Here is a 23,659-nt window from a genome sequence, read left to right as displayed (position 1 = left end):
CTCACTCATTCCTATTCTTCACTTTTGAATCTTTAAACTGCACATTGAAGCATTAGATGTTACATCTGTATTTTTGTCACTAAGACATGAAAGTGAAAACAGAAGGAAAAGGTTAAGCTGAGAAAAAAATGTCAGTTATCTTCCCTCCATTAGTGTAATGGTGAGTTCATCATACGAACATGGTTTCTGATTGCTTGATGAGGATTTAGCTTCACTTAGATCCCTTTCATTGAAAAAACCTGGTTGTTTAGGCTGAGGTAGAGGACTTTCGCCACCTAGCATCAGGACCACAGTTGACATCCTTGGCCTATCTTCAGGATTTTGTTGCACGCATAGTAGACCTATATGAATTGATCTCAGAACTTCAGATAGATTGCAGGTGTCTCTAATTGGTCAGCAATCAGTTGCAAGGGTTTGCCTTCAGCATATAGCTTCCATGCCTATTGAGTTGAAGCCACTTTAATTATAACAGAATTCAAACCAGGAGATGATGAGAGGGGATCATAATTTGAAACTTACATGCCCAAGGAGGTTATGGTGGTGATCCGGATGAGAGAATCCTCTATTCCTTTTCCCACTAACAATCTCTAGCACCAACACACCAAAGCTAAAAACATCAGATTTAATCGAGTAGAGCCCATCAATTGCATACTCCGGAGACATGTAACCACTGCAGTTAAGAATCATTACATGTTGTTTCAGATTTACATGATATGATGTTGCTAAATGTTGCACCAGTCTGGGGCTAAAACTTACTATGTTCCCACCACGTTCTTTGTCTTTTCTTTGGTGACATTTTCCCCAAAACTTCTAGCAAGGCCAAAGTCTGAAATTTTTGGGTTCAGTTGACTGTCCAGTAATATATTACCTGTTTTCAGATCTCTGTGAATTATTCTTTGCCTTGAATCTTGATGGAGATAAAGGAGTCCACGAGCAATACCATTGATGATGTTGTAGCGCTTAGGCCAATCCAGTGACAAGCTTTGAGCCTGATCTGCTCAAATTTCTTACACAGTTCAATCTTGTGCAAATTTTTTCACTGGCTAACCACTTCATCTTGCAACCCAAAGTCTGGTATGCAGTTGGGGTTACAAGATGAATGCAGTCAAGTCCAACAATTATACCGTATCCAAAGTTAGAGAAAAGATTTACCAAAAAGAAAGAAGTTCAGGCTTTTGTTAGGCATGAATTCATAGATCAACATCTTTTCATCTCCTTCAACGCAGCATCCAAGAAGCTTCACTAAATTTCGGTGCTGCAGCTTTGCAATATGAACTACTTCATTTTTGAACTCACTAAGACCTTGTCTCGAATTCTCTGATAGCCTCTTTACTGCTATTTCTCTTCCATCCTTCAGCATACCCTGAAGTTTAATTATAACCAATGATCATTTCTGGTAATGCTTAAAAGTTTTCTTAAGCTGCCAAAGCTTATACAGGCACCTTACCACATAAAAAAAAAGGATGGTTTTCCTATTTTCATAACCAAATACCCACTCACACCTCACAAAGAGAAACAAATGAGAGTTAATTGAATTCCCTATTGAAGATGAATATGGAAAACAAGTTCCATTGATCTTTGAAGCATATAGTCTTGTGATCAATTGAATAGTTTAGTCAATATCTATTGAGTAACATCTAATGCATTGGCCACATTAGTTGCAGAAAACCCCATTTATGGCTACTGTATTGATGTCAATGCAAAGAGGTGGAAACCATCATAGCTATTAACAATGAACATGTTGCTAGACAATTTACTGCATTGTTACCTTGAAGACAGATCCAAAACCGCCTTCTCCAAGTTTATTCTTGATGGAAAAATTTTTGGTTGCATGGACAAGTGTGGCCATGTCAAATAATGGTACTTCAGGATCTTCCCTCTGATTTTCATTATTAGAACTGCTTCCACAAATGCATTTAAAAAATCCTGCAATGTAGGAGCCGGCGTATACATAAAATGATAGCAGAAACCTATTTGTAAAAGGTCAGCTTTAAAAAAACTGAAGGAGAAGCTACAGAAGGAATGCTATCTGTTAAATTGAGACTTGCATTGAAGACCCTGCAAGCCTTATTTTCTGTCAAATGCCCATGCCTCACTGTTTTGTGTTTTGACAGTTACTTACTGTCTAGGTTACTGTCTGTCATGCACCTAATGCATGTTTTGATTGATGTTTAGGTTCTTCTATGAGTTAGACTCTTGTGGTGCACAAGTTATGTTTAAAACTTTGTTTAAAAGCCTTCATTTGTACATATACTGAAGTTAATGAATATCAGGCTATGTTGCCTTAGTTTCCTGTTTACTTCTGTTCTGTTCTGTTTTTTCTTTCATCTATGGCTGCTTGCTCTACTGATGTGTTGCAGTAGTATTACCTACTGTTATTGAATGCTAAGCTTCTTATAAGCTATAAAACAACACGATCCCATTAGCTGCATGCATCCATTACCTACCCTAGTTTTCTAATACAAATGAAGTTCTCCTTGTTGTTTTTGTGTTCCTTTTTCCTGAAAATACTTAGTTACTATTAATAACAATAGCATTTCATCTACTTCTTGTCTCATCACTCGCGTGAAACTAGGCAGAAGTTTCAGAAACGTAAAAATGAATAGGAGGAAATATATACCTCGTTCATGGTGTTTCTTCCTCCAAAAAAACAGAACCAAGCCTAGGATCAGAATTGTAGTAGGCAATGCAATGCTGACACCAATTATCACTCTAATTTTCTTCGCATTGGATTCAGCCTTTGTCTTCTTACTGTCAATTTGATCTGTATACAACGAAAATCACAGCAGAAAACATTGAAATAAGAATAAGGAATTTCCATCACTCACTACCAGGCTTACCAATCAATTTGTTGGCATACAACTTAAGCCATTGGTTCAGGTTGTACACGGACACCAACTCCAACTCCAAATCTAATTACTACTTCTCACCAATTTTAAAATAAATATATTGCTATTCAATCATTCTATATTGGTGTAATCAATAAACTAAGCATATACTAGAGGGACAAACACCCAAAAAATCAGCTTAAACTAGATGGTAGTGATCTAATGATCTGTAAAATTCAATACATGCATGCCAAACTTGTGGATTTGACCAGAATCTCCTACTAAAATTTCAGCTGTCCTACTATCATAACCATGTTCAGCTGTCTTTGGAGATGTAACAAAAATAATTTCAGCCTTTTTGCTGCTCTTGCATTCTTTTTCAGTCACTCTCACTTTAAGTTTAAGTTATCTAGAATTGACCAAAAATTTATGACATAAATGTTCTTCAAGGTTAGAGGATGATAACATACCAAGTTCTGCTGCAGCCATTCTTATATAAATTGCTTGATCATTTTCAGTCACCTGTCTAATATCAATCAGATCATTGAACCAAATCAAACACCCACTTCCTTCTCCTCTTACATCCAAATTAGTATAAGCTGTGCAGTTGCAGTTCTTTATGCAGTGGTTCTTGCACTCCTCCAGGTTCATACTATAGTTAAACCAGGATTCACTTGCGTCCGGTAACTTTAGTCCAGTGTACTTCAGAAATCCATCATCCTTACAATTTAGCGGGGTCTTTCTCACACATCCACCCAACCCAGGTACCACTTCCCATTCTTCTTTAATTTTTGGCTCAAATCCTTTTAAGCAATTGCATGCGGGGGAGTTGTCATTGTTATTGTTGCAATTGCCATTTACACCACATAATGCATAACTGTCACAAGTATCTAGATATGGTGGAAGGTGAAGTACCCAATTCTGGGCTTCATCAATCCATGTGAATCTCTGTATATTTCCATTGGGAAGGAGCAATACCCTCGAAAGAGAGGAGCTGTTATAAAGGTTCCAGCTGAAGTATATCTCTTTCTCATTGAAAACAAATTCAAATCCATAAACAGAGTTTGGTGTGAGACCAGTTACCCCACTAAACCTCAGACCATTCCAAGGGCCACGGCGCATTCTCTTTATCGAACCCTCTCTTAGAACCCACTCTGGAAATCCATCAAGATCAAATCCATAGGTAAAATTACCCCGAAAAGGATCGTTGGTTTCCTTCCATGATGATAAGTAACGATCCAGACCTGTTACCAAGTCCTTTCCAATCTTCATGTTTGGTAGGAATGTATCACAAGGATAATCAAAGCTCTGCCACATGAAGTTTTGAGGGTTACCATCAGTCTCATCTTTAACAACAAAGTTACCTGAATCCAAGATCTGTGCAACCGGCCTACGAGCAGATGTTGATGAGTTGGAAGACCAAACAGTGCTCCCATTGTTGTCAAGAAGGATAAGAATTCCTTGGTTGGTAACTTTTAGAACTCCTGAAGAATCATTGAGGGGTACTTCTCTGTTGGCCACCCAGACAACAGTCGTGTTAGATTTCTTATACCATATTCCCAAGTACCTTTTGTTGGTAACACTCGGGCTAAAAAATCCTACTTCAAAGACTCCACCAGCCGAAACTATGGTCTCACCATCTTTAATTGATCGAGTTGTATCTATAGTGTCAAACTCAGTGGATGTTATTACTAAGTTAGGACACAAAAAGAAGCAAAGAAGAAGTATGGTAAAGCCTTTTATCCGAAGCAAAAGATCTGAAGATATGAAACCTTCTCCCTGCCTTAATGTCTCTTCCATATTTCTTCAACTGAATCAAACGACTGAAACCTGTAAATAGAATAATTACTGTCCTGACTCATGACATCCTTTCTAAGGGCTACCTGAAGAGCTTTCCTGTTCAGAGCCTGCAGAATTTTCAACCTTGGACCAAAGAATGTGCATTCTGGCACCATAAAACTACCTAAGATTGAATCAATTGATTTCTTGTTTTCAACAATAATGAATTACGTAAGAAAAATAGAAAAAAAAGAGTCATTTAAATAAAGAGGAGAATAAGTTCATAATAATCGGACTTATTAGACAATGACTATAGGTGGACTTTGTAGGGTGGCTCATCGTAAAATTAATTAGAGCAGTGCAAATGTAGATAATTAAAAATATATTTTTAATTTTATTTTAAGTGTCTATAAAAATATGATTAATGATTAAGTATGATAGAAATGTGATTATTGAAAAATCAATAATTGTCTATAGGAAAACCAACCACCATAACTATTAAAAATAAATTATTTCAAATAGACACATATGTATGAAAACAACCTATTATTTTTATTGAAAAACCAATAAACATAACTATGGGAACAAATAAAAATAGACAATTATATTTATTTGAAACAGAGATAATTGTGTCTATTAGAATTTGTCATAATTGCCTATATAAATAAGACAATTGTTCCCAAAAACCATTAAACTATGAAAAATGTTTTTGTTTGAATATTCTTTAGTCTAAACAAAAGTCAAAGTAAACATTCTTAAGCAATAACTTTAGGGACTATGGCAACACACACCCTGGAAAAGCTCATAGCTACTGCAGAAGTTACTTTATGTGGAAAATTCTATCAATGTTGTAACAAGACACTCCTGTACAGGATTGATGGGGTCTTTGGAAATGGGGGAGGGTCATCTTACCAGACTATAAAAAAGGAAAGAAAAAAAATACTGGAATTCAATGTCCAAGGTTACCGTAGAATCACCCATCAATAGTGTGACCAAACATAAGTATTCAATTCTATCTAGATTTATAGCCACCAGCATGGACTAAATTGCTGCAGGAACTAAGGAATATTCCAATTAATTTGCTTTCTCTCTTTTCAATAAGATTGAATCATTGACCAAATTTTCCTGCACAGTCATGTCAGTGGACAGTCAGCAGAACTTTCTCTTGTTCCACTTTCTCATGATGCCTTTTCTTCCCTTCTGTTCACACTCATAGGTAACAGCATAAGCTTCAACTATTTCTATCAATTCAATTCTGTTAAATGTTTTATAGTAAACAAAATTATGAGTAATCAAATTATAATTTACCTCAAAGTGTCTCCACACTTTTCTGCTCTTTATTATTGCTTAAGCACTTGAAAGAGATGCTTGTGATAAACAGTTTTAGGGGGAACAAGATCCAAAAACAGGTTTAATGGTCCCATTACACACACACTGCCACTTTGAAAGCTGTGTCTCAAAACATATCTGTGAAAAAACACAAGAAAAGGAGCAGCAAATGCTTGCTCCAACTAGTAAAATTGACATGATTATCTCAAAGAGCAAAATCAACTTATACATTTGTCTCTATTGTTGAAGATGCTCACATTTGACTTCCCCATTGGAAGTAACGAGTGACTGAAAGCCTTTTCTTCTTCTGTAAAAAAGAGTCTTAACTCATCTTTACTGGTTTTTTCTAGTCTCATTGCTGGAAGGGAATAAAATCTATGGAATATTAGATGCTTGTGAATTGGAGATCAACATTGAGAATGCACCAAAGGAGGAGCTTGGAAGCTTGTTCTCTTTATGTGGTATGAAAATGTAATGAGATATCAGATACGGGAACAAAATAAATGAAATTAACCAGCTAGCATAGTTCACTGGCTACAAATATACTTACAGTGAAAAACCATCATTTCTACGAGTACCAGAATTCACAACATTTCCATGAAATCTCAGTTATCTTGCCTCTGCTACTGTGATAGCAAAATCATTAGAACAAGATGGTTTCTGATTATCTGATGAAGAACTAGCTTCAACCAGATCTCTCTCAGTGAAAAATCCTGGTTGTTTAGGCTGAGGCAATGGAACTTCACTACTTAGCATCAGAACAACGTTGGAAATGCTTGGCCTATCTTCTAGATTTCGTTGAACGCATAGTAGTCCTATGTGAATAGCTCTTAGTACTTCGAAGTGAATGCAGGTGTTCTTAATTGGATCAGCAATCAATTCCAAGGAGTTGCCATCACAAAATAGTGTCCATGCCTAGGCAAGTAAAACCGTTTAGCAATAGCAGAACATAAAATCTAGATTTAAGAAGATTACAGTTTGACACTTACATGCCCAAGAAGGTTATGCTGATGATCTGGATGATAGAATCCTCTGTTTGTCTTCCCACTTACTATTTCTAAAACCAGAACACCAAAGCTGAAAACATCAGATTTAATTGAGTAAAGTCCATCAATTGCATACTCTGGAGACATGTATCCACTGTAAGAACCACCAAAAAAGAAAAAAAAAAACAAGTTTAGAAGTTTTGAATTTAAACTATGTATTGTAATTTTTGGACTCATTACTTACAATGTTCCCACCACTTTCTTTGTGTTTGCTGTAGTTTCCTTTTCTCCAAAACTTCTAGCCAGGCCAAAGTCAGAAATTTTTGGGTTCATTTCATTGTCTAATAAGATATTACCTGCTTTCAGATCTCTATGTGTTATTCTTTGTCTGGAATCTTGATGAAGATAAAGGATCCCTCGCGCAATCCCATTGATAATGTGGCTGCGCATGGACCAATCTAGTGACATGTTTTGAGTTTGATCTTCACAATTTTTAAACAAGTCAAGCCATTTTATTGCTAGTTAGATCACTGATTATTTGGGAGATCGAGAGAAGGATATAACCAAACAAATTAACTATGTCAAATATACTAAATTTCCTGAGTTGGATAAAGACATACCAAAGATAAAGAAGTCCAGTCTCTTGTTAGGCATGTATTCATAGATCAACATCCTTCATCTGCATGAATACAGCACCCAAGTAGCTTCACTAAATTCCGATGTTGAAGTTTCGCAATATGTTTAACTTCATTTGTGAACTCATTGAGTCCTTGTTTAGAACTCTTTGACAGCCTCTTCACATCAACTTCTTGTCCATCCTTCAAAACCCCCTAAAAAGGTGTACACAATGAATGTAGAAGTAAATTATAAAGCAGACAACTTTCCTGATTAGGAATCACTTAAAATTTCTACTACAGGAAGAAAACAGTAGTCATGGCTATGATGTGAATTCAAAGATGTGAAAGCAATGGAGACAACAATCATAATCTTTCACTGAATTTATTATATTGTTACCTTGTAGACATATCCAAAGCCTCCTTCTCCAAGTATATTCTTCGTTGAGAAGTTATTGGTTGCAGAAACAATAGCTGTAAAGTCAAATAATGGTAACTCTCGATCTTCCTTCTGATTTTGATGTTCAGAAATGCTATCTGAGGGGAATGTCTGCAATCCTGTGACGTAGCAAGTTGAGTCAATATAATATGCAACTTATCTGTAAGACTTCAATTCATTTGTAAGAATTTGTAATGCATAATTAATCATATCCTGGAGCTGTTGTGATAAGAACATTATCCTGTTGAGTAGCACGTGCATTCATTCCCGTTCCTTGCTCTCAATCATATTTAACTAAGAAGCTGAGCAAGTTTGGTAAGTTCAGTCAATCGGTTGAGATTTGTATTTCCTTTAATCATAATTTCTCTATTGATTCTCAGAAATGAAATTTTTTTATGGAAAATTTCTAGCTTATGAAGTATAGAAAGTTATGCACATTCTCACAGCACCAATAGTATCAAAATCTTCATAGCAGTTGTAATAAAGAAAATTTCTATAACAGCTTAAAGAAAATGAACTGGGGACAAGGAAAGATGTACCTTTTCTCTGGCGTTTCTTCCTTCGCCAAAGCAAGACCAAAATTATGCCTGCAATTAGCACTCCTGCAGACAATGCGGTGCTTGCTATAATTCTTGTTCTGTTCTTCGCATTGGATTTTTCTTCGTTTCTTGTGTGCTCATTTTGATCTGTATGGAAAGCAAATCAAAGCAGAGAATCACTATAACAAGAACAAGGAAATTCAATTTTTCACTGTCATGTTTATGAATATGTCAGTTGGGTTAACTTCCCAGATGTTTAGATGTAGTACAAACTACAAAACAAAATCTAATTGCTAATTTGCACAAGCATTATTTTTATAGGAGTAACAGTACCATTCCAACCTAGCAGGAAAATTTCTAGTTTGTTATTTTAGTATATCCTTTTATATAAACCTACAAAAATTTAACTTATTCCACATTAAATCTTAAGCTATTTCAGATGCTGCATGCTTTTCTCGTTCTCTTTTACCTAGATGAGTTAATACTATCTCTATAAAATCTGTAAGAATATAAAGATTCTGCAGAAGCTTTACAAAATCTGCATACTCAAAATTTTGAGGCTTGAGGTTATTTCATACCTAGTTCTGATGCAGCAACCTTCACATAGATATCTTGAGCGCTATCAGTTATATATCTCATATCAATGAGGTCAGTAAACCAGAGCAAACACCCACTTCCTCCATTTCTTATGTCCAAATTAGCATAACCTATGCAGGTGCAATTTGCCAAGCACAGGCTTTTGCACTCCTCTAAGTTTATATTGTAGTTATACCATGATTGTCTTGTTTCTGGCAACTTTACGCAGAGACTTTTATAAAATCATCTCCAGAACAGTTTAGGCGAGTCTTTCTTAGGCAACCATCTGTCCCTGGTACTGCATCCCATTCCTTTGGACTTTTCGGTACAAATCCTGTCATGCAACTACAGACAGGGGACTTGTTGTTGTCACAGATACCATTTGCACCACATAATGGATACCTGTCACAGTTATCTATGTAAAGTGGAAGATTTTGTATCCAACCTCGATTTGGATCAATCCACATGAAGGGCTCTATAGCTCCATTCTGACTACTTGGCACCCCCCTTAAAAGAATTGAGCTATTGCGAGGAGTGAATGTTAGATAGAACTCCTCCTCATTAAAAACAAAATCATAAGTGTACATAGGGTTTTCCTTCATTTCGAGCATCCCACTCATCCGCTCACCATTGTAAGGTCCAGACCGGAATCTCACAGTCGAACCCTCTCTCACTACAACCTCTGGAAATCCTCCAAGCTCAAATCGATATGTGAACTTACCTGCTGAAGGATCGTCAGGACTTTTCCAAGATGAAAGGAAACGATCCAGGCCTGTTCTGAAGTCTCTTCCAATCTTCATTCGTGCAATGAATGTGTCGCCTGGATAATCAAAACTTTGCCAAATGAAGTTTTCTGGATTACTGTCGCCATCATCTTTCACAACAAGATTTCCTGAGTCCAAGAGCTGCACAACTGGGATACGAACAGGTCTCGATGCATTGGAAGACCAAACAGTGCTCCCATTACTATCTAGAAGGACAAGAATTCCCTGGTCGGTAACTCTTAAAACACTGGATGTATCATTGAGGGGCACTTCTCTATTGGCCACCCATGGAACTGTGGTGACAGAATTCTGATACCATATCCCCAAGTATCTTTTGCTGCTGGAACCTGGGCTAAAGAATCCTAGTTCAAATATTCCACCAGCTGAAACTAAGGTGTCACCATCTCTAATTGAATGAGTTGAATTTATGCTGTCCACTGCAATGGATACTGTTACATGAGGCCACAAAAAGGAGCAAAGCAGAAGCAAGACAAAGCCTGCCATTGATAATAACGAGAAGCTGAAGACTTGGAAAAACCCATTCCTTTTATGATAATTTCAAAAACAGAATGTCACAACTTCAACATTGACATCTCAAACTTGAGGTGCCTTTTCTGACCGCTGCTAAAGTTTTCTGGTAGGGCTAAATTTTTCAGCCTTCATGATCCAAATAATGAAGAGAGTCAGCAAAATTTTCTATCCAAGAGACTTACTAGAATTTTCTTTTCAACACCGCCTACCTCAAACTTTCTAATGCAACTGAAACTATCCTTTATTCATATTTTTTGATGTAACCTGCTTGCTTCGACTAAAATATACATTTAATTTATATAAATTTCTCCAGGACCTGAGAAATAGGCCATTTGACTTCTGAATTTTTGCTCAAAGCATTTGGGTTATATGAATCCGACCCTTACTACATAAGGGTATATCCTCCTCCGTATACACCATTGAAAAGTCAATCTTTCCAATCCTTGAGCAATGCTATGCCTTGTAGTTTCCCAAAGACCTGTATATAAACTCTTTGTACATATTATTTTCTATTAAAATAATAACTAAAACCATGAAAATGCAGGTCTGCGGTCCATTTCTGACTGTTGTTCAAGAACTTACTCAACTTTCATGATTCACAAAGAAGGAGAACAAATATACATGCATATATATATATATATATATATATATATATAAAGTTTAACTTGTGGGTGTGATTGATACATCCTTTTCTTTTCAATGGCATACACAAAAAACTTTCTGTTGCCTTGACTTCCATGGCATCTCATGTTTGCATTATACACTGAGTTTAAGTTTTAAAATATTCTTTTGTTTGACTTTGAACAACTTTGGGTTAAATTCGTGAAAGACTTCTGGCATCCCACGACGGTCAGTCCTGGGTGTAGATAATGTACCAAAGATACAGTTTATTACCCTTAGTTTTATGTTGTTCTGCCAAGGAAATCAGGGGTTATGCTTGGTATTCTTTGTAGATTTTTCCCAAGTATAACAGCATGACAGAGAAAAGGAAAGTAAGTGTGGAGTATATTATTAGATTATTATTATTTAGAAATTATAAGTATGATAGAAGTACTAGAACTTTAAGTTAGTCATGTTCTATTTAGGAATAGAACACCTATTTTATTTAAATTTCTAGTTAAGTACTCTAGTTGTATTAAGTAATTTGAAGTAGAGTTTTATTATAATGTGGGCCTATAATATTATAAATAGGACCTTTAGACTTAGTTATTATTTACATTCAAGTTAAGAATTAATAAAGAATATTTTCTTAAGTAAGAGTACTTATTTTCTTTAGGTTCTTTTTAAAAGAGTAAGAAGTTTTTAGTAACTTTGGCCTAGTCAACCAAAGTGAGATTTTGGTTATTTTTCACCTTAGTGGGATTTTCTAACCTTGTCAAGATTGGTTATCCATCTTAGTGGGGTTTCCAACCTTACCACGATTAGTGTCTTCACAATGCCCGACGTTAGTTTGGTATAAGAGCAAAAGGATCCTTGTTTGCTGCGTAATTCGAGTTATTGTCACTATCGAGTTTTTGACTTTCCTTATTTGGAATGCCGCTAAGACGTCAAAATCGTCAAATAAATAATCATGAGATTGAGATTGTGGAACTCCAATGCCAAATTCAAGAATTACAAGAGCAACTCACAAAACGTGATGTTACTCAAATCCATAATAACAGCTCTAGTGATGAAGAGGATGATATCAACCTTTTCCATCAAAATTCATCCTCTAATGAAGAAGTACCTATACATCGACTGAGAACTACTGCTACTAGAGACTTAGGAATCAAAGTCGACATCTTGAATTTGAAGGAAGACTTCACCTTGATAACTTCCTTGACTGGCTCTACACAGTAGAAAGAGTTTTCGAGCTCAAAGATATTCCCGATGAAAAACATGTGAAGCTTGTTGCAATTAAATTAAAAAAGCATGCTTGTATTTGGTGGGAAAGTCTTAATTGACAAAGAGAAAGAGAACTCAAATGTAAGTTGCTTCTTGAGCATTATCAACAAAATTTTTTTTATCAAATTTCATAACTTGAAGCAAAAAACAATATCAATGGAAGAATATACATTAGAGTTTGAACAACTTCAAATGAAGTGCGATGTCCATGAACTTGAAGAGCAAACTGTAACTCGGTCTCAATGTTGAAATTGCATATATTGTTCAACTACAACCATATTAGAACTTAAATGATGTCATCAGTTTAGCATTAAAGGTTAAGAAACAACGATCACAAAAAAGCTCAGTGAGTTCATCTAAACAAAGAGAGTCCACCTCAAACCATAGGAGACAAAGTTCGATAACCATTCTACCTTTAAAGGTAATCTCGTCCAAAACTTCAAACAATAAAGAAACTACTTATGCTCGTGCTTCTAATATCAACAAAAAGTGCTTCAAATGCTAAGGATTTGGGCATATTGCTTCTGATTGTCCAAATCAAAGAATTTTTTCCTTAGTGAAAGAAGAAGTTATAAAAGAACCTATCACGGAAGAAATGGAGAATGAGTTAGAAATATTCAATGAAGATGAGATAGAAAAAGTTTCTACTAATCATGGAGAAGCTCTTGTCATTCGTCGTAACCTTAACACTACTATGATGGCTAAAGATAAAAGTTGGTTTCGTCACAACATATTCTATACAAGGTGCACATCCCAAGGGAAAGTTTACAATGTCATTATTGATAGTGGAAACTGTGAGAGTGTTGTTCCCAACTACATGGTGGAAAAGTTAAAACTTCCTTCTAAAATACATATTCATCCTTACAAGCTATCATGGCTAAGAAAAAGAAATGAAGTTAAGGTAACAAAGCGTCGTTGTGTTCAATTTTCTATTGAAAATAAGTATCAAGATGAAGTTTGGTATGATGTTATCCCAATGGACGCATGCCATCTATTGTTGGGATAGCCATGGCAATATGATCATTGAGCTCACCATGACGGATACAAGAATACTTATTCCTTCTTAAAAAATAGAGTAAAAATTATGTTGACTCCACTAAAGCCAGAAAGACCGACCAAAGAGACAAGAGGAAAATAAAGCACTCATCATTGTATTTGGCTTAAACAAAGCTTATCGTGAGTCAAGTCTCTTATATCTCTTATTAGTTTGTGAGAAGAATAAAGTATTCACCATTATCCAAAGATGTGAAACCCATAATTGAAAAGTTTTGTAATGTTGTACCTGATGAGATAACCCACGGACTGCCACCAATGTGAGATATTCAACATCCCATCTATTTCATCCTTGGTTTTATAATTCCAAACAAGTCTGCTTATCGCATGAGTCCGCAAGAGCATAAAGAATTATAGCATCAGGTCAAACAACTTTTGGAGAAAGGCCTGATAAAAGAAAGTGTTAGCCCATGTGTTGTTCCTACTTTTTTTAGTTCCAAAAAAAGATAGAATATGGCGTATGTGCATTGATAGTCGTGTCGTAAATAAAATCACCATTAAGTGTCATTTTCCCATTCCTAGACTTGATGATTTGTTGGACCAATTGCATGGTAATATTATCTTCTCCAAAATCGATCTACGTAGTGGTTATCACCAAATTTGAATACGAGCTAGAGATGAATGGAAAACTACATTTAAAACTTGTGATGGGCTATATGAATGGATAGTTATGCCGTTTGGCCTTTCTAATGCACCCAGCACCTTTATGCGCCTAATGAACCAAGTGTTCCTTTCTTTTATTGGGAAGTTTGTTGTGCTTCATTTTGATGATATCTTGGTATATAGTTAAAGTCAGAAAGAACATTTGGAACATTTACGGTGGATCTTTGAAGTACTTCGAGAACAAAAGCTTTTTGCTAACTTAAAAAAGTGTGAATTTATGATAAACAAAGTTATCTTCTTGGGATATGTTGTTTTTAGCCATGAAATTGAAGTGGACCAAAGTAAGGTTGATGCTATTGTCAACTAGCTAGTTCTGAAATCACTCCATGGCATTCGAAGCTTTCATGGATTAACCTCCTTTACTGATGTTTCATCAAAAATTTCAATTCTGTTGCTATTTTGCTTATTGAAAGCCTCAAGCAATATAGTTTTATATGGAGTATCAAGGCAAAACATAGCTTTGAGGAATTGAGAGAAAGGATTACTATTGCATTTCCAAACTTGATTTGGTGTTTGAAGTTAATTGTGATGCCTCCAATGTTGGTATTGGTGCTATTCTTTCTCAAGAAGGACGACCTATTGCTTTTTTTGGTGAAAAACTCAATTATGCAAAATTGAAATACTCAACGTATGATACAGAGTTTTATGTTGTTATTCAAGCCCTGGACCATTAAAGCCACTATTTGTTGCCAAAAAAATTCATCTTGTATTCTGACCATGAAACCCTCAAACACCTTAACCCTCAATACAAGCTTAATCGCCAACATGCAGCTTGGAGTGAATTTCTTCAAGCCTTTCCAATTCTCCTCAAGCATAAGTTAGGTGTGCAGAACAAAGTAGTTGATGCTTTAAGTCGTCGCCTTACTCTCTTCTCTACCTTACAATTGAAGGTTATTGGCTTTGAAGTTGTGAAAGAATTATATGAGAAAGATCCTAAATTTGGTGAAAATGGAAATCCAGTTCTCAACATCCTTATCAATAATTTCACCAACAAAAATTGTATCTTTTCAAAGATAACCAACTATGCATCCCTCAATATTATTTATGCCAATCAATTATTTGGGAAGCTCATAATGGAGGATTAGCTAGACATTTTGGGAGAGACAAAACATTGGTTCTTATGAAAGAAAAGTTTTATTGGCCCAAGCTAGAATGAGATACTATCCGACATATTCAAAGGTGTCATATTTGCCATATTACCAAACATGGAAATCAAAACACTGGTATGTACAAACCATTACCCATTCTTGAAGCTCAGTGGGTAGATGTAAGTATGGATTTTATTTTGGGTTTTCCAAGAACTCAAAGGCAAAAAGACTCTGTAATGGTGGTCGTCGATAGATTTTCCAAAATGGCTCATTGTGTGCCACACCATACAACCGATAATGCTAATCACATAGCTGATTTCTACTTTAAAGAAATTATGCGTCTTCATGGAATTTTAAAAACAATCACTTCAAATCGAGATGTGAAATTCATGAGTCATTTTTGGTGAACTTTATGGAGGAAAATGGGAACTCACTTGCAATTTAATTCAGCAAGTCACCTTCAAACGGAAGGTCAAGCAGAAGTGGTCAAAAAAAGTTTAGGAAACTTATTAAGAAGTTTTGTGGGCGATAACTTAATGATATAGAGTTATTTACGTTTAATTTTGATAGTAATTTAGCTTAGTTCTTGTAATAATGCATAGAAATCAATAGTTTTATTTAATTATTTTAAATTAGTTAATTTAGGTGAGTCAACCTAATCTTAGTTAATTTTATGCTTAATTTGATGTTAATGTAATTAAGATAGGTTGTTATTGATTTATTTGTGCTTTTGTAGGTGTTTGATTAAAAAAGAATTTTAGTGGAAGAAGGAAAGCAATTTTGAGGTGTAGACTTCCACGACACATATTTTTGTATTTCGGTCATAACTCTCTCTCTACAAAGCTCCAAATGAAGTCATTCTTAGGCCATTGGAAAGTTAAGAGAAAAAGCTACAATGTTCATGTTTACCATTTCTCCTAGTTCGGATTAGAAGATGGTCAAAAATCTTATTGAATTTGGAGTACTGTAGTAATCCTAAAACAATTACGATTTCTGCTATTTAAATGGTCAAGGCCACAGCTTTGGAGGAAGTTGGCCATAGCCCATGTAATCTGATGAGGAAATCGTTTATTGGAATTGACTTCTTTCTTCACCCAACTTGACCTAACTTCAAGTCTTATAAAAACAACCTTTCGAAGGACTTTTAGGATAGAACGAAACACTAGATTGAGAGCTGAAAATCAAGCCACAAAATCATTAAAGAAAAGTCTCATTGGAGCTAAAGAAGAAATTGAAGAATTCAAGAAGATATGGAGATCAAGAATTCAACTCTTGGGTTCCTTTTATCTTTTTGTTGCTATTTTATATTCTTGGTTTTAGTTTTAATGATTAACTTTAATTTGATGATGTGTGACTTAATAGGGAACTAAACTTTTTATCTAAGATTATGATTGAACTAAATACGTAGTCTGATTTATTTATCTCTCTTTTGCTTATGTTTGATGAATTTAAGTTGTTTATTTTATTCTGTTCTTAATGTTTCTAATTGCTTGATCACCAATTAGATTGAATTGAAAACTTAGGTTAAACTTTGACGAAGGAGATTTAGGTAGACGTTGAATAGAATAGCGTATGATTGAAAACACTTAGTTGATTAGGTGATTTGATTTGCATATAGGATAGACATACACTTATAAGACATACGTAACCAAAATTAGAGCATGAACTTAATGAATCTGTCTTTAATTTAATTTGTATAGACATATAGTAAATTAATTAAGAAAGATATTTTTATGAGAAACTCGACAGGGACTTATAAATAATTTAGGGCTCTAGGTTAACAACTTAATCCATTAAACTGAGTTAAGAAAGAGAGACAATATTCAGATTAAGTATTGAGGGATATCATAATCTTAAGTCTGGTAATCACTAGAAGTTAATAGAATAATTTTGTTGATATATTTTAGATTAGTTTTAGTTATTAGTTTATTAGTTTTAATTTCAATTTTAATTGTTTAGATAAAATGAAGGTGTGTTAATTTTAGTAGTTAACAGTAAGAATTAATTCAATTTTCTGTGAGATCGACACTTTACTCATCACTATATTATCTTTGCAATATGTATACTTGCGTGGGTAAAAAATTGAACAACAGTGGGTAAAAACATTCGTCAATGGGATCTTGTGTTAGCACAAGCAGAATTTTCTTACAATAATTCTGTGAGCCAAATCATTGGGATATGTCCATTTGAAGTAGTGTATGGAAAACACCCTTTTAGTCCTTTGGACTTTCCTGCATTACCCACTACTTGTGAATTTAGTGTTGATGCTGAAGAACGTGCTAAGCAAATCAAGAAGCTTCATGAAGAAGTTCGAGAAAAGACTATTCATCAGATTGACAAATATTAAAATGAAGCCAACAATCACAAAAAGCCAGTCAATTTTAAAAAAGGAGACTTAGTGAGGATTCATTTAAGAAAAGAATGTTTTCCTAAGTCTCATGCAAAATTATCTCCTCAAGCTGATGGATCATTCCGAGTATTGGAAAATATTAATGAGAATGCCTAAATGATCGAACTTCTTAGAGATTTTGAGGTTTTTGCAGCTTTCAATGTAATTGATCTCTCTCCTTACTATGAAGAACATGAAGAAGACATGGATTTTGAAGATAAATTTTCTCCAACTTAGAAAGAATGATACATGAGTATATTATTACATTATTATTATTTAGGAATTAAATGTATGATAAAATTTTTCCTTTTGTTTAATTTACTTGTACTAGGATTTTAGGCTAGTCATGTTCTATTTAGAAATAGAACACTTATTTTATTTAAATCTCTTGTTAACTACTTTAATTGTACTAGGCAACTTCGAGTAGAGTTTTATTAGGATTTGGGCCTATAATACTATAAATAGGACCATTCGGCTTATTTATTATTCACATTCAAGTTGAGAATTAATAAAAAATATTTCTTAAGTATAACTGCTTATTTTCTCTATGCTCTTTTAAAAAGAGTAAGTTGTTTTTAGTATCTTTGCCTTAACTAACCAAAGTGAAATTTTGACTATTTTTCATCTTAGTGGGATTTTCTAACATTGTCAAGATTGGTGATTCACTTTAGTGGAGTTTCCAACCTTGTCACGATTGGTGTCTTGGTGTCTTCACAACGTCTCGACATCAACAAGACTTTTCATTCATACTAAAATTGAACTAAAATTTTAATATAAACTGATAACTTGCCAAAGTACATAAACTAACTTCTGTCATACACAACATTAAGGCAGAAACTAGCAATCTGATCCCTGTATGCATTGGCTGAGCTACAAGACTCTCACATGCTCACTGACATGTCAGCAAAGCTGACTGCAACACTCAAAAAGGCTTCACAAGTCATCTGCACATGCATGCAGATGATCATAGTTCATGCAAGCTCTTAAATTCAATAATATCTCTAGTTCCCAAACATTCAAGACCAGGGCTAGCTTTACAATATTCAGTATACTCTTTCAAACAATACAGAGATAACCATATTGTCCTCTCATCTTTTTTCTTCACATTGGGTTTTAGCTTTGCTTCTCATGCTCAAATTTACATGAAGGAAAGCATGGTTAACCTTAATCAACAAAAGCATCTGTAAAATAAAAATGATTAAGAATGACAATGATCATTTCTAAGTGATGTCAATTATCTTGCTTCTACTTCTGTAATGGTGAAATCATTAGACAACACCAGTTTGCGATGCCCTGATGAAGAACTGGGTTCAACCAGATCCCTTTCGGTGAAAAAACCTGGTTGTGGAGGCTGAGGCAAGGGACCTTGAGTACCCAACATCAGAACCACTTTAGACATGTTTGGTCTGTCTTGTGCACTTCGTTGCACGCACAACAGACCTACATGAATTGACCGTAGCACTTCACAAGGATTGCTGGTTTCCCTAATTGGTGATGCAATTAACTCCAATGCTTTCCCTTCAACAAATAGTCTCCATGCCTATGCAACAAACACCACTTTAATAATAGTAGATTTAATGTTAACTGTTAATAAGATCTTAATCACACTTACATGTCCAAGGAGATTATGCTGGTGATCTGGATGGCAGAATCCCCTGTTTCTCTTCCCACTCAGTATCTCTAGTACCAGTACACCAAAGCTAAAGACATCAGATTTAGTCGAGTAGACTCCATTAATTGCATACTCTGGAGCCATGTAACCACTGCATGAAATCACAAATGTTACATAAATTAATTATTCACGATTCAATGATGTGAAGATTTCTTTAAATATAGGTAGTTAGGTACGATCAGTTTCATGTTAGTATTGCTTACTATGTTCCAATCACTTTCTTTGTACTAGCTCTAGCTTCCTTTTCTCCAAAACCTCTAGCCAGGCCAAAGTCTGAAATTTTCGGATTCATTTCATTGTCTAATAGAACATTACCAGCTTTCATATCTCTGTGTATTATTCTTTGCCTGGAATCTTGATGGAGATAAAGGAGCCCACGAGCTATCCCGTTGATAATGTGGTAACGAGTAGGCCAATCAAGTGACATGCTTTGACATTGTTCTGCTTAGTTTTTAACACAATTCAAAGCCAATTTATTGCTCATAGATCACTGTATATAACTCCTGAAGGCGTAAAAGAGACGATTGAAGGTAGAGATTACACGGTTGAAGAACTAAAGTAAAACAACTGACATTAATTTCCGAGCTTGGAGAAATTAAAACATACCAAAAATAAAGAAGTCGAGGCTTTTGTTAGGCATAAATTCATAGATCAATAACTTTTCATCGGCTTCAATACAGCATCCTAGAAGTGTCACTAAGTTCCTGTGCTTAAGTTTTGCAGTGTGTATGACTTCATTTTTGAACTCATCAAGTCCTTGTCTAGAACTCTTTGATAGCCTCTTCACAGCAAATTCTTGTCCATTCTTGAAGACACCCTGAAAAGTTTGTAACCAGATAATTTGTGATTTATTGCTCTCTTGGCCTAACAAAACCATACTGACTACCACCCCCCAGAAAAGATAGAGGCAAAAGAGGGGGGGGATTTCATTTTGTAAAAAATGTAGAAGTTCGAAGCTTTTATATGTCAGTACAGAGAGGTGATATCATAGAGTTGCTACTGTATCAACCAAAAAACATCATTGAGTTGCAAAAGTCAACAGGCTGCATTGCAGTTTATCAGATTGCTACCTTATAGACAGATCCAAAGCCACCTTCTCCGAGTTTCTTTTCTGGCGAAAAGTTATCGGTTGCACAGGTAATTGTGGATAAGTCAAAAGATGGTAACTCTAGATCCTCCTTAAGATTTTTGACATTAGAACTGATTACATGGAGAAAGTTCAGCAATCCTGCAAAGTTAGCAGCTCCGGTAAATGTAAGCGACACAGCACAAGCAGTGTGTTTGCAAAAAGTCTCGTTTATCATTACGAATTCACAAATAAAAAGCTCAGAAAAGTCTTGTATCGAATAAGTTCGAGGCCTGTTACATTAAGGGAAGCTATACAATTATAAAACTGAATACCAGGCATCCCTTTCCACTGTTTCCTCAACCATATTTTTCACTCTAAAGCTTTACCATGTTTTTCATGTCAGTTAACAACCACTACTGTCAATATTATTAACTACATTTCCTGAAATCAATGTAAATCCTGCATGTGCGAAAGCAAGTGATCTGTGCAATGCACAATCAATATACTATAGTCTATGCAATGGATTTTTGCTCAATTCATGTAGTCTCTCTCAGGTACAACTTTTTCTCTTGTTTTAGCACCACCGTTAGCAAGTTCTGTTTTGTTATCATTTTCTGAAGGGAGCAGTTCTTTCCAGGATTGAATTGATTGAATTTTTTACTCTAATATGAGATATTCTTTGTCTTCCAAGAAACTAGAAGAGCTAGTTTCCATGAGCTTAAATAATAAAACTTGTTTTCTTCAAAACCAAAGTAGTTGAGTTAATCTAATCATAAAGTTATTTGAGTGAGTTATTTGCCTGCATGATTGTCTCAATTGGAAATTTTCAGTGAATTCCTATGCTATAATATATCTAGATGTGGCAACATTCTCCCTTTAAGGATGGTATAAAACTGGATTGAAATTACAAAAAAAAGAAAAGAAAGAGTCTTATAATATGACAGAGATGTAGTACCAGGCATTATACGGTACGTCTTCCTCCAACAATACATGACCAGGGCTAGCCTGAAGATCAACACTGCTGCAGATATTACAGACATGACTGCAATCCTCATTCTTTTCTTGCCATTGGATTTAGTACTCTGAGTTTGGCCTGGTCATCAAGAAAATCATAGCAGAAATCAAGAATTAAAAAGTACAATAAAAATGGAATATTAATTTTTTTTCCTATAATGCTTATAAATTAATCAGTTAAGGTCACAGCTCACAACTCAGGCCAGTTGGTTCAAATAACAGGCAAATTCCAAACTCTGATCCAGATGCTAAGCAGGTAAGACTATGTTAAACTATAGAACATTATTATAACTGAAAATTTCATACCTAGTTCTGATGCAGCCATCCTTATATAAATTTCTTGCCCATTTTCAGTGAAATTTCTAATATCAATCAAGTCAACAAACCAAAGCAGGCAACCACTCCCTCCTCGTCGTATATCCAAATTTGCATAAGCAGTACAGGAGCAGTCTTTTTTACAGAGATTCTTGCACCCATCAAGGTTTATACTGTAGTTAAACCAGGATTTTCCTGAATCTGGCAACTTTACCCCAGAGTACTTTACAAAGCCATCAGTAGAGCAGTTTAATGGTGTCTTTCGGACACACCCACCTGACCATTGTTTAATGTTCCATTGATTTGGAAATTTCGGCACAAATCCTTTCAAGCAACTGCATTCAGGGGAGTCATATATGTTGCAGCTACCATTTGCACCACACTGTGCATAATTGTCGCAGTCATCCTTTTGTACTGTTGTATAAACATCCCAACTTTGTTTTCTATCAATCCAATTGAGGCGCTGCCAAAGTCCATTCTGAGTTAACACCATCCTCGAAGGAATTGACTCCTTACGATCCTTGTAACTGTAATATACCTCCCTCTTGTTGAACACAACTCCGAAAGTAAATATAGGGTTTAGTTTTAGTCCAGTTGTGCCACTAAACCGCATTCCATTCCAAGGGCCACTGCGAAAACGGACGATTGATCCCTCTCTCAGTTTCAGCTCTGGAAATCCACCAACCTCATACCGGTATGTGAAATTACCACGAGAAGGATCATCAAGACTCTTCCAGGATGACAGGTAACTATCCAGACCTGATTTGAAGTTCCTTCCTAGCTTCATGCCTGGTAGAAGTGTATCACAAGGATAATCAAAGCTCTGCCACAAGAAGTTTTCAGGATTACTGTCATTCTTCTCTTTCACAATGAGGTTTCCTGAATTCAAGAGCTGTGCTACTGGACTACGAACAGGTTTGGATGCGTTGGAAGACCAAACGATGCCACCATCATGATTTAGAAGGACTAGAATCCCCTGGTTGGTAACTTTTAGCACACCTGATGAATCATTGAGGGGCACTTCTCTGTTGGCCACCCATACAACAGTCTGGACAGACATTTTCTTGTACCATATTCCCAAGTATCTTTTCCTGCTAGAACCGGGGCTAAAGAATCCTATTTCGTATATTCCAGCTACTGAAACTATCGTCTCTCCATCTCTAATTGACTGAGTTACATTCAAGGTGTCCACTGCAGTGGATATTGAGAAAAATGATAAGCAAAAGAGTGTGGCAAAGCCCTTCATTGATAGGATGAAACACCGAGGATCTCTTATGATCTTTCCAGAATGAAATACTTACTTTTCTAAATTAAATAATCGACGTACTCTTTCTGTAAGGTTTGAATTTTAGGATCATAGTCCATACTATTCAACAGAATTATGCACCTAAGTAGTTAGCGGTCAGCAGGCACAATAAAAAACTGATGGTTCAAATTTCTTAGATCATTAATAGTCCATAGTACTTGTAGATATAACTGAGTAGACAAAAAGGTTTCCAAGTCGGCTATACCTGGTCAACAACACATGTCTTGCTTCTACATTATTCAAACTAGACCAGCGGCGGCTTAATGAGCATTTATAGTTTTGGATGATGATAACTCTATTTTACATTCTTTTGAGTCTAAAAATGCTTAATGTCTTCTTATTTTTAATTAATTTATATTATAAAAAATACTTTAAAAAAACAAATAAAGATAACTTAAAAGAATAATTAAAGAGAACAAAAAAAGTATTTAGGAAGAGAGAAGAGATCTTATTGAAGTGTGAATTTACAAATGAAGTGAGAGATCTATTTATAGACCAATAATCCCATGAATCATAGTCCTAATCTAATTCTATCTAAGAGTTCAAATCATATTAAATTTCTTGTATCTTACCTATTAGGCTGCTTGACTTAGTTTGCACTTATTGGGTCATAATATAATGGACATTCACATATTTATCCATAATACTCCCCCTTGAATGTCCACTGTATTAAGAATATGTATCGCTAAAACCTTACTAAAAAAAAACCTCATGAGAAAAAAATCTGAATGAAGGAAAAATAGTACATAATTCTTTTCATAAACATGCTTTTGAAATACTACCCCATTAGAAACCTTATCAAGAAAAACCAATGAGAAAAA

The 23,659-nt window shown here is 35.2% G+C and overlaps 2 protein-coding genes across 2 annotated transcripts; both read right to left on the bottom strand.

Moving 5' to 3' along the window:
- Positions 1 to 22: 22 nt before the first annotated feature.
- LOC18593764 (uncharacterized) lies at positions 23 to 10,358 on the bottom strand. The gene is given in 18 exon segments (XM_088808263.1): positions 23 to 392; positions 395 to 440; positions 520 to 670; positions 757 to 994; positions 1,153 to 1,363; positions 1,769 to 1,926; positions 2,621 to 2,764; positions 3,299 to 4,632; positions 4,752 to 4,813; positions 6,555 to 6,851; positions 6,926 to 7,076; positions 7,167 to 7,404; positions 7,543 to 7,596; positions 7,599 to 7,752; positions 7,946 to 8,073; positions 8,494 to 8,650; positions 9,076 to 9,335; positions 9,338 to 10,358. Coding segments are annotated over 18 exon segments (5,061 nt in total). The 3' UTR covers positions 23 to 135.
- An 8,133-nt stretch (positions 10,359 to 18,491) lies between these two features.
- On the bottom strand, positions 18,492 to 22,886 carry LOC18593762 (G-type lectin S-receptor-like serine/threonine-protein kinase At4g27290). Its single transcript, XM_018125011.2, has 7 exons — positions 21,524 to 22,886; positions 21,159 to 21,296; positions 20,205 to 20,362; positions 19,741 to 19,951; positions 19,338 to 19,575; positions 19,075 to 19,225; positions 18,492 to 19,002 (listed from the first exon to the last, which is right to left on the bottom strand). Exons 1-7 carry the CDS (start codon positions 22,776 to 22,778, stop codon positions 18,697 to 18,699), a joined length of 2,457 nt encoding a protein of 818 aa, XP_017980500.2. The 5' UTR covers positions 22,779 to 22,886; the 3' UTR covers positions 18,492 to 18,696.
- Positions 22,887 to 23,659: the final 773 nt, after the last annotated feature.

The sequence above is a fragment of the Theobroma cacao genome, chromosome 7 (genome assembly GCF_053813885.1).
Source record: "Theobroma cacao isolate CCN51 chromosome 7, ASM5381388v1, whole genome shotgun sequence".
Taxonomy (NCBI): domain Eukaryota; kingdom Viridiplantae; phylum Streptophyta; class Magnoliopsida; order Malvales; family Malvaceae; genus Theobroma; species Theobroma cacao.
This window is presented reverse-complemented; position numbering and strand designations above follow the sequence as displayed.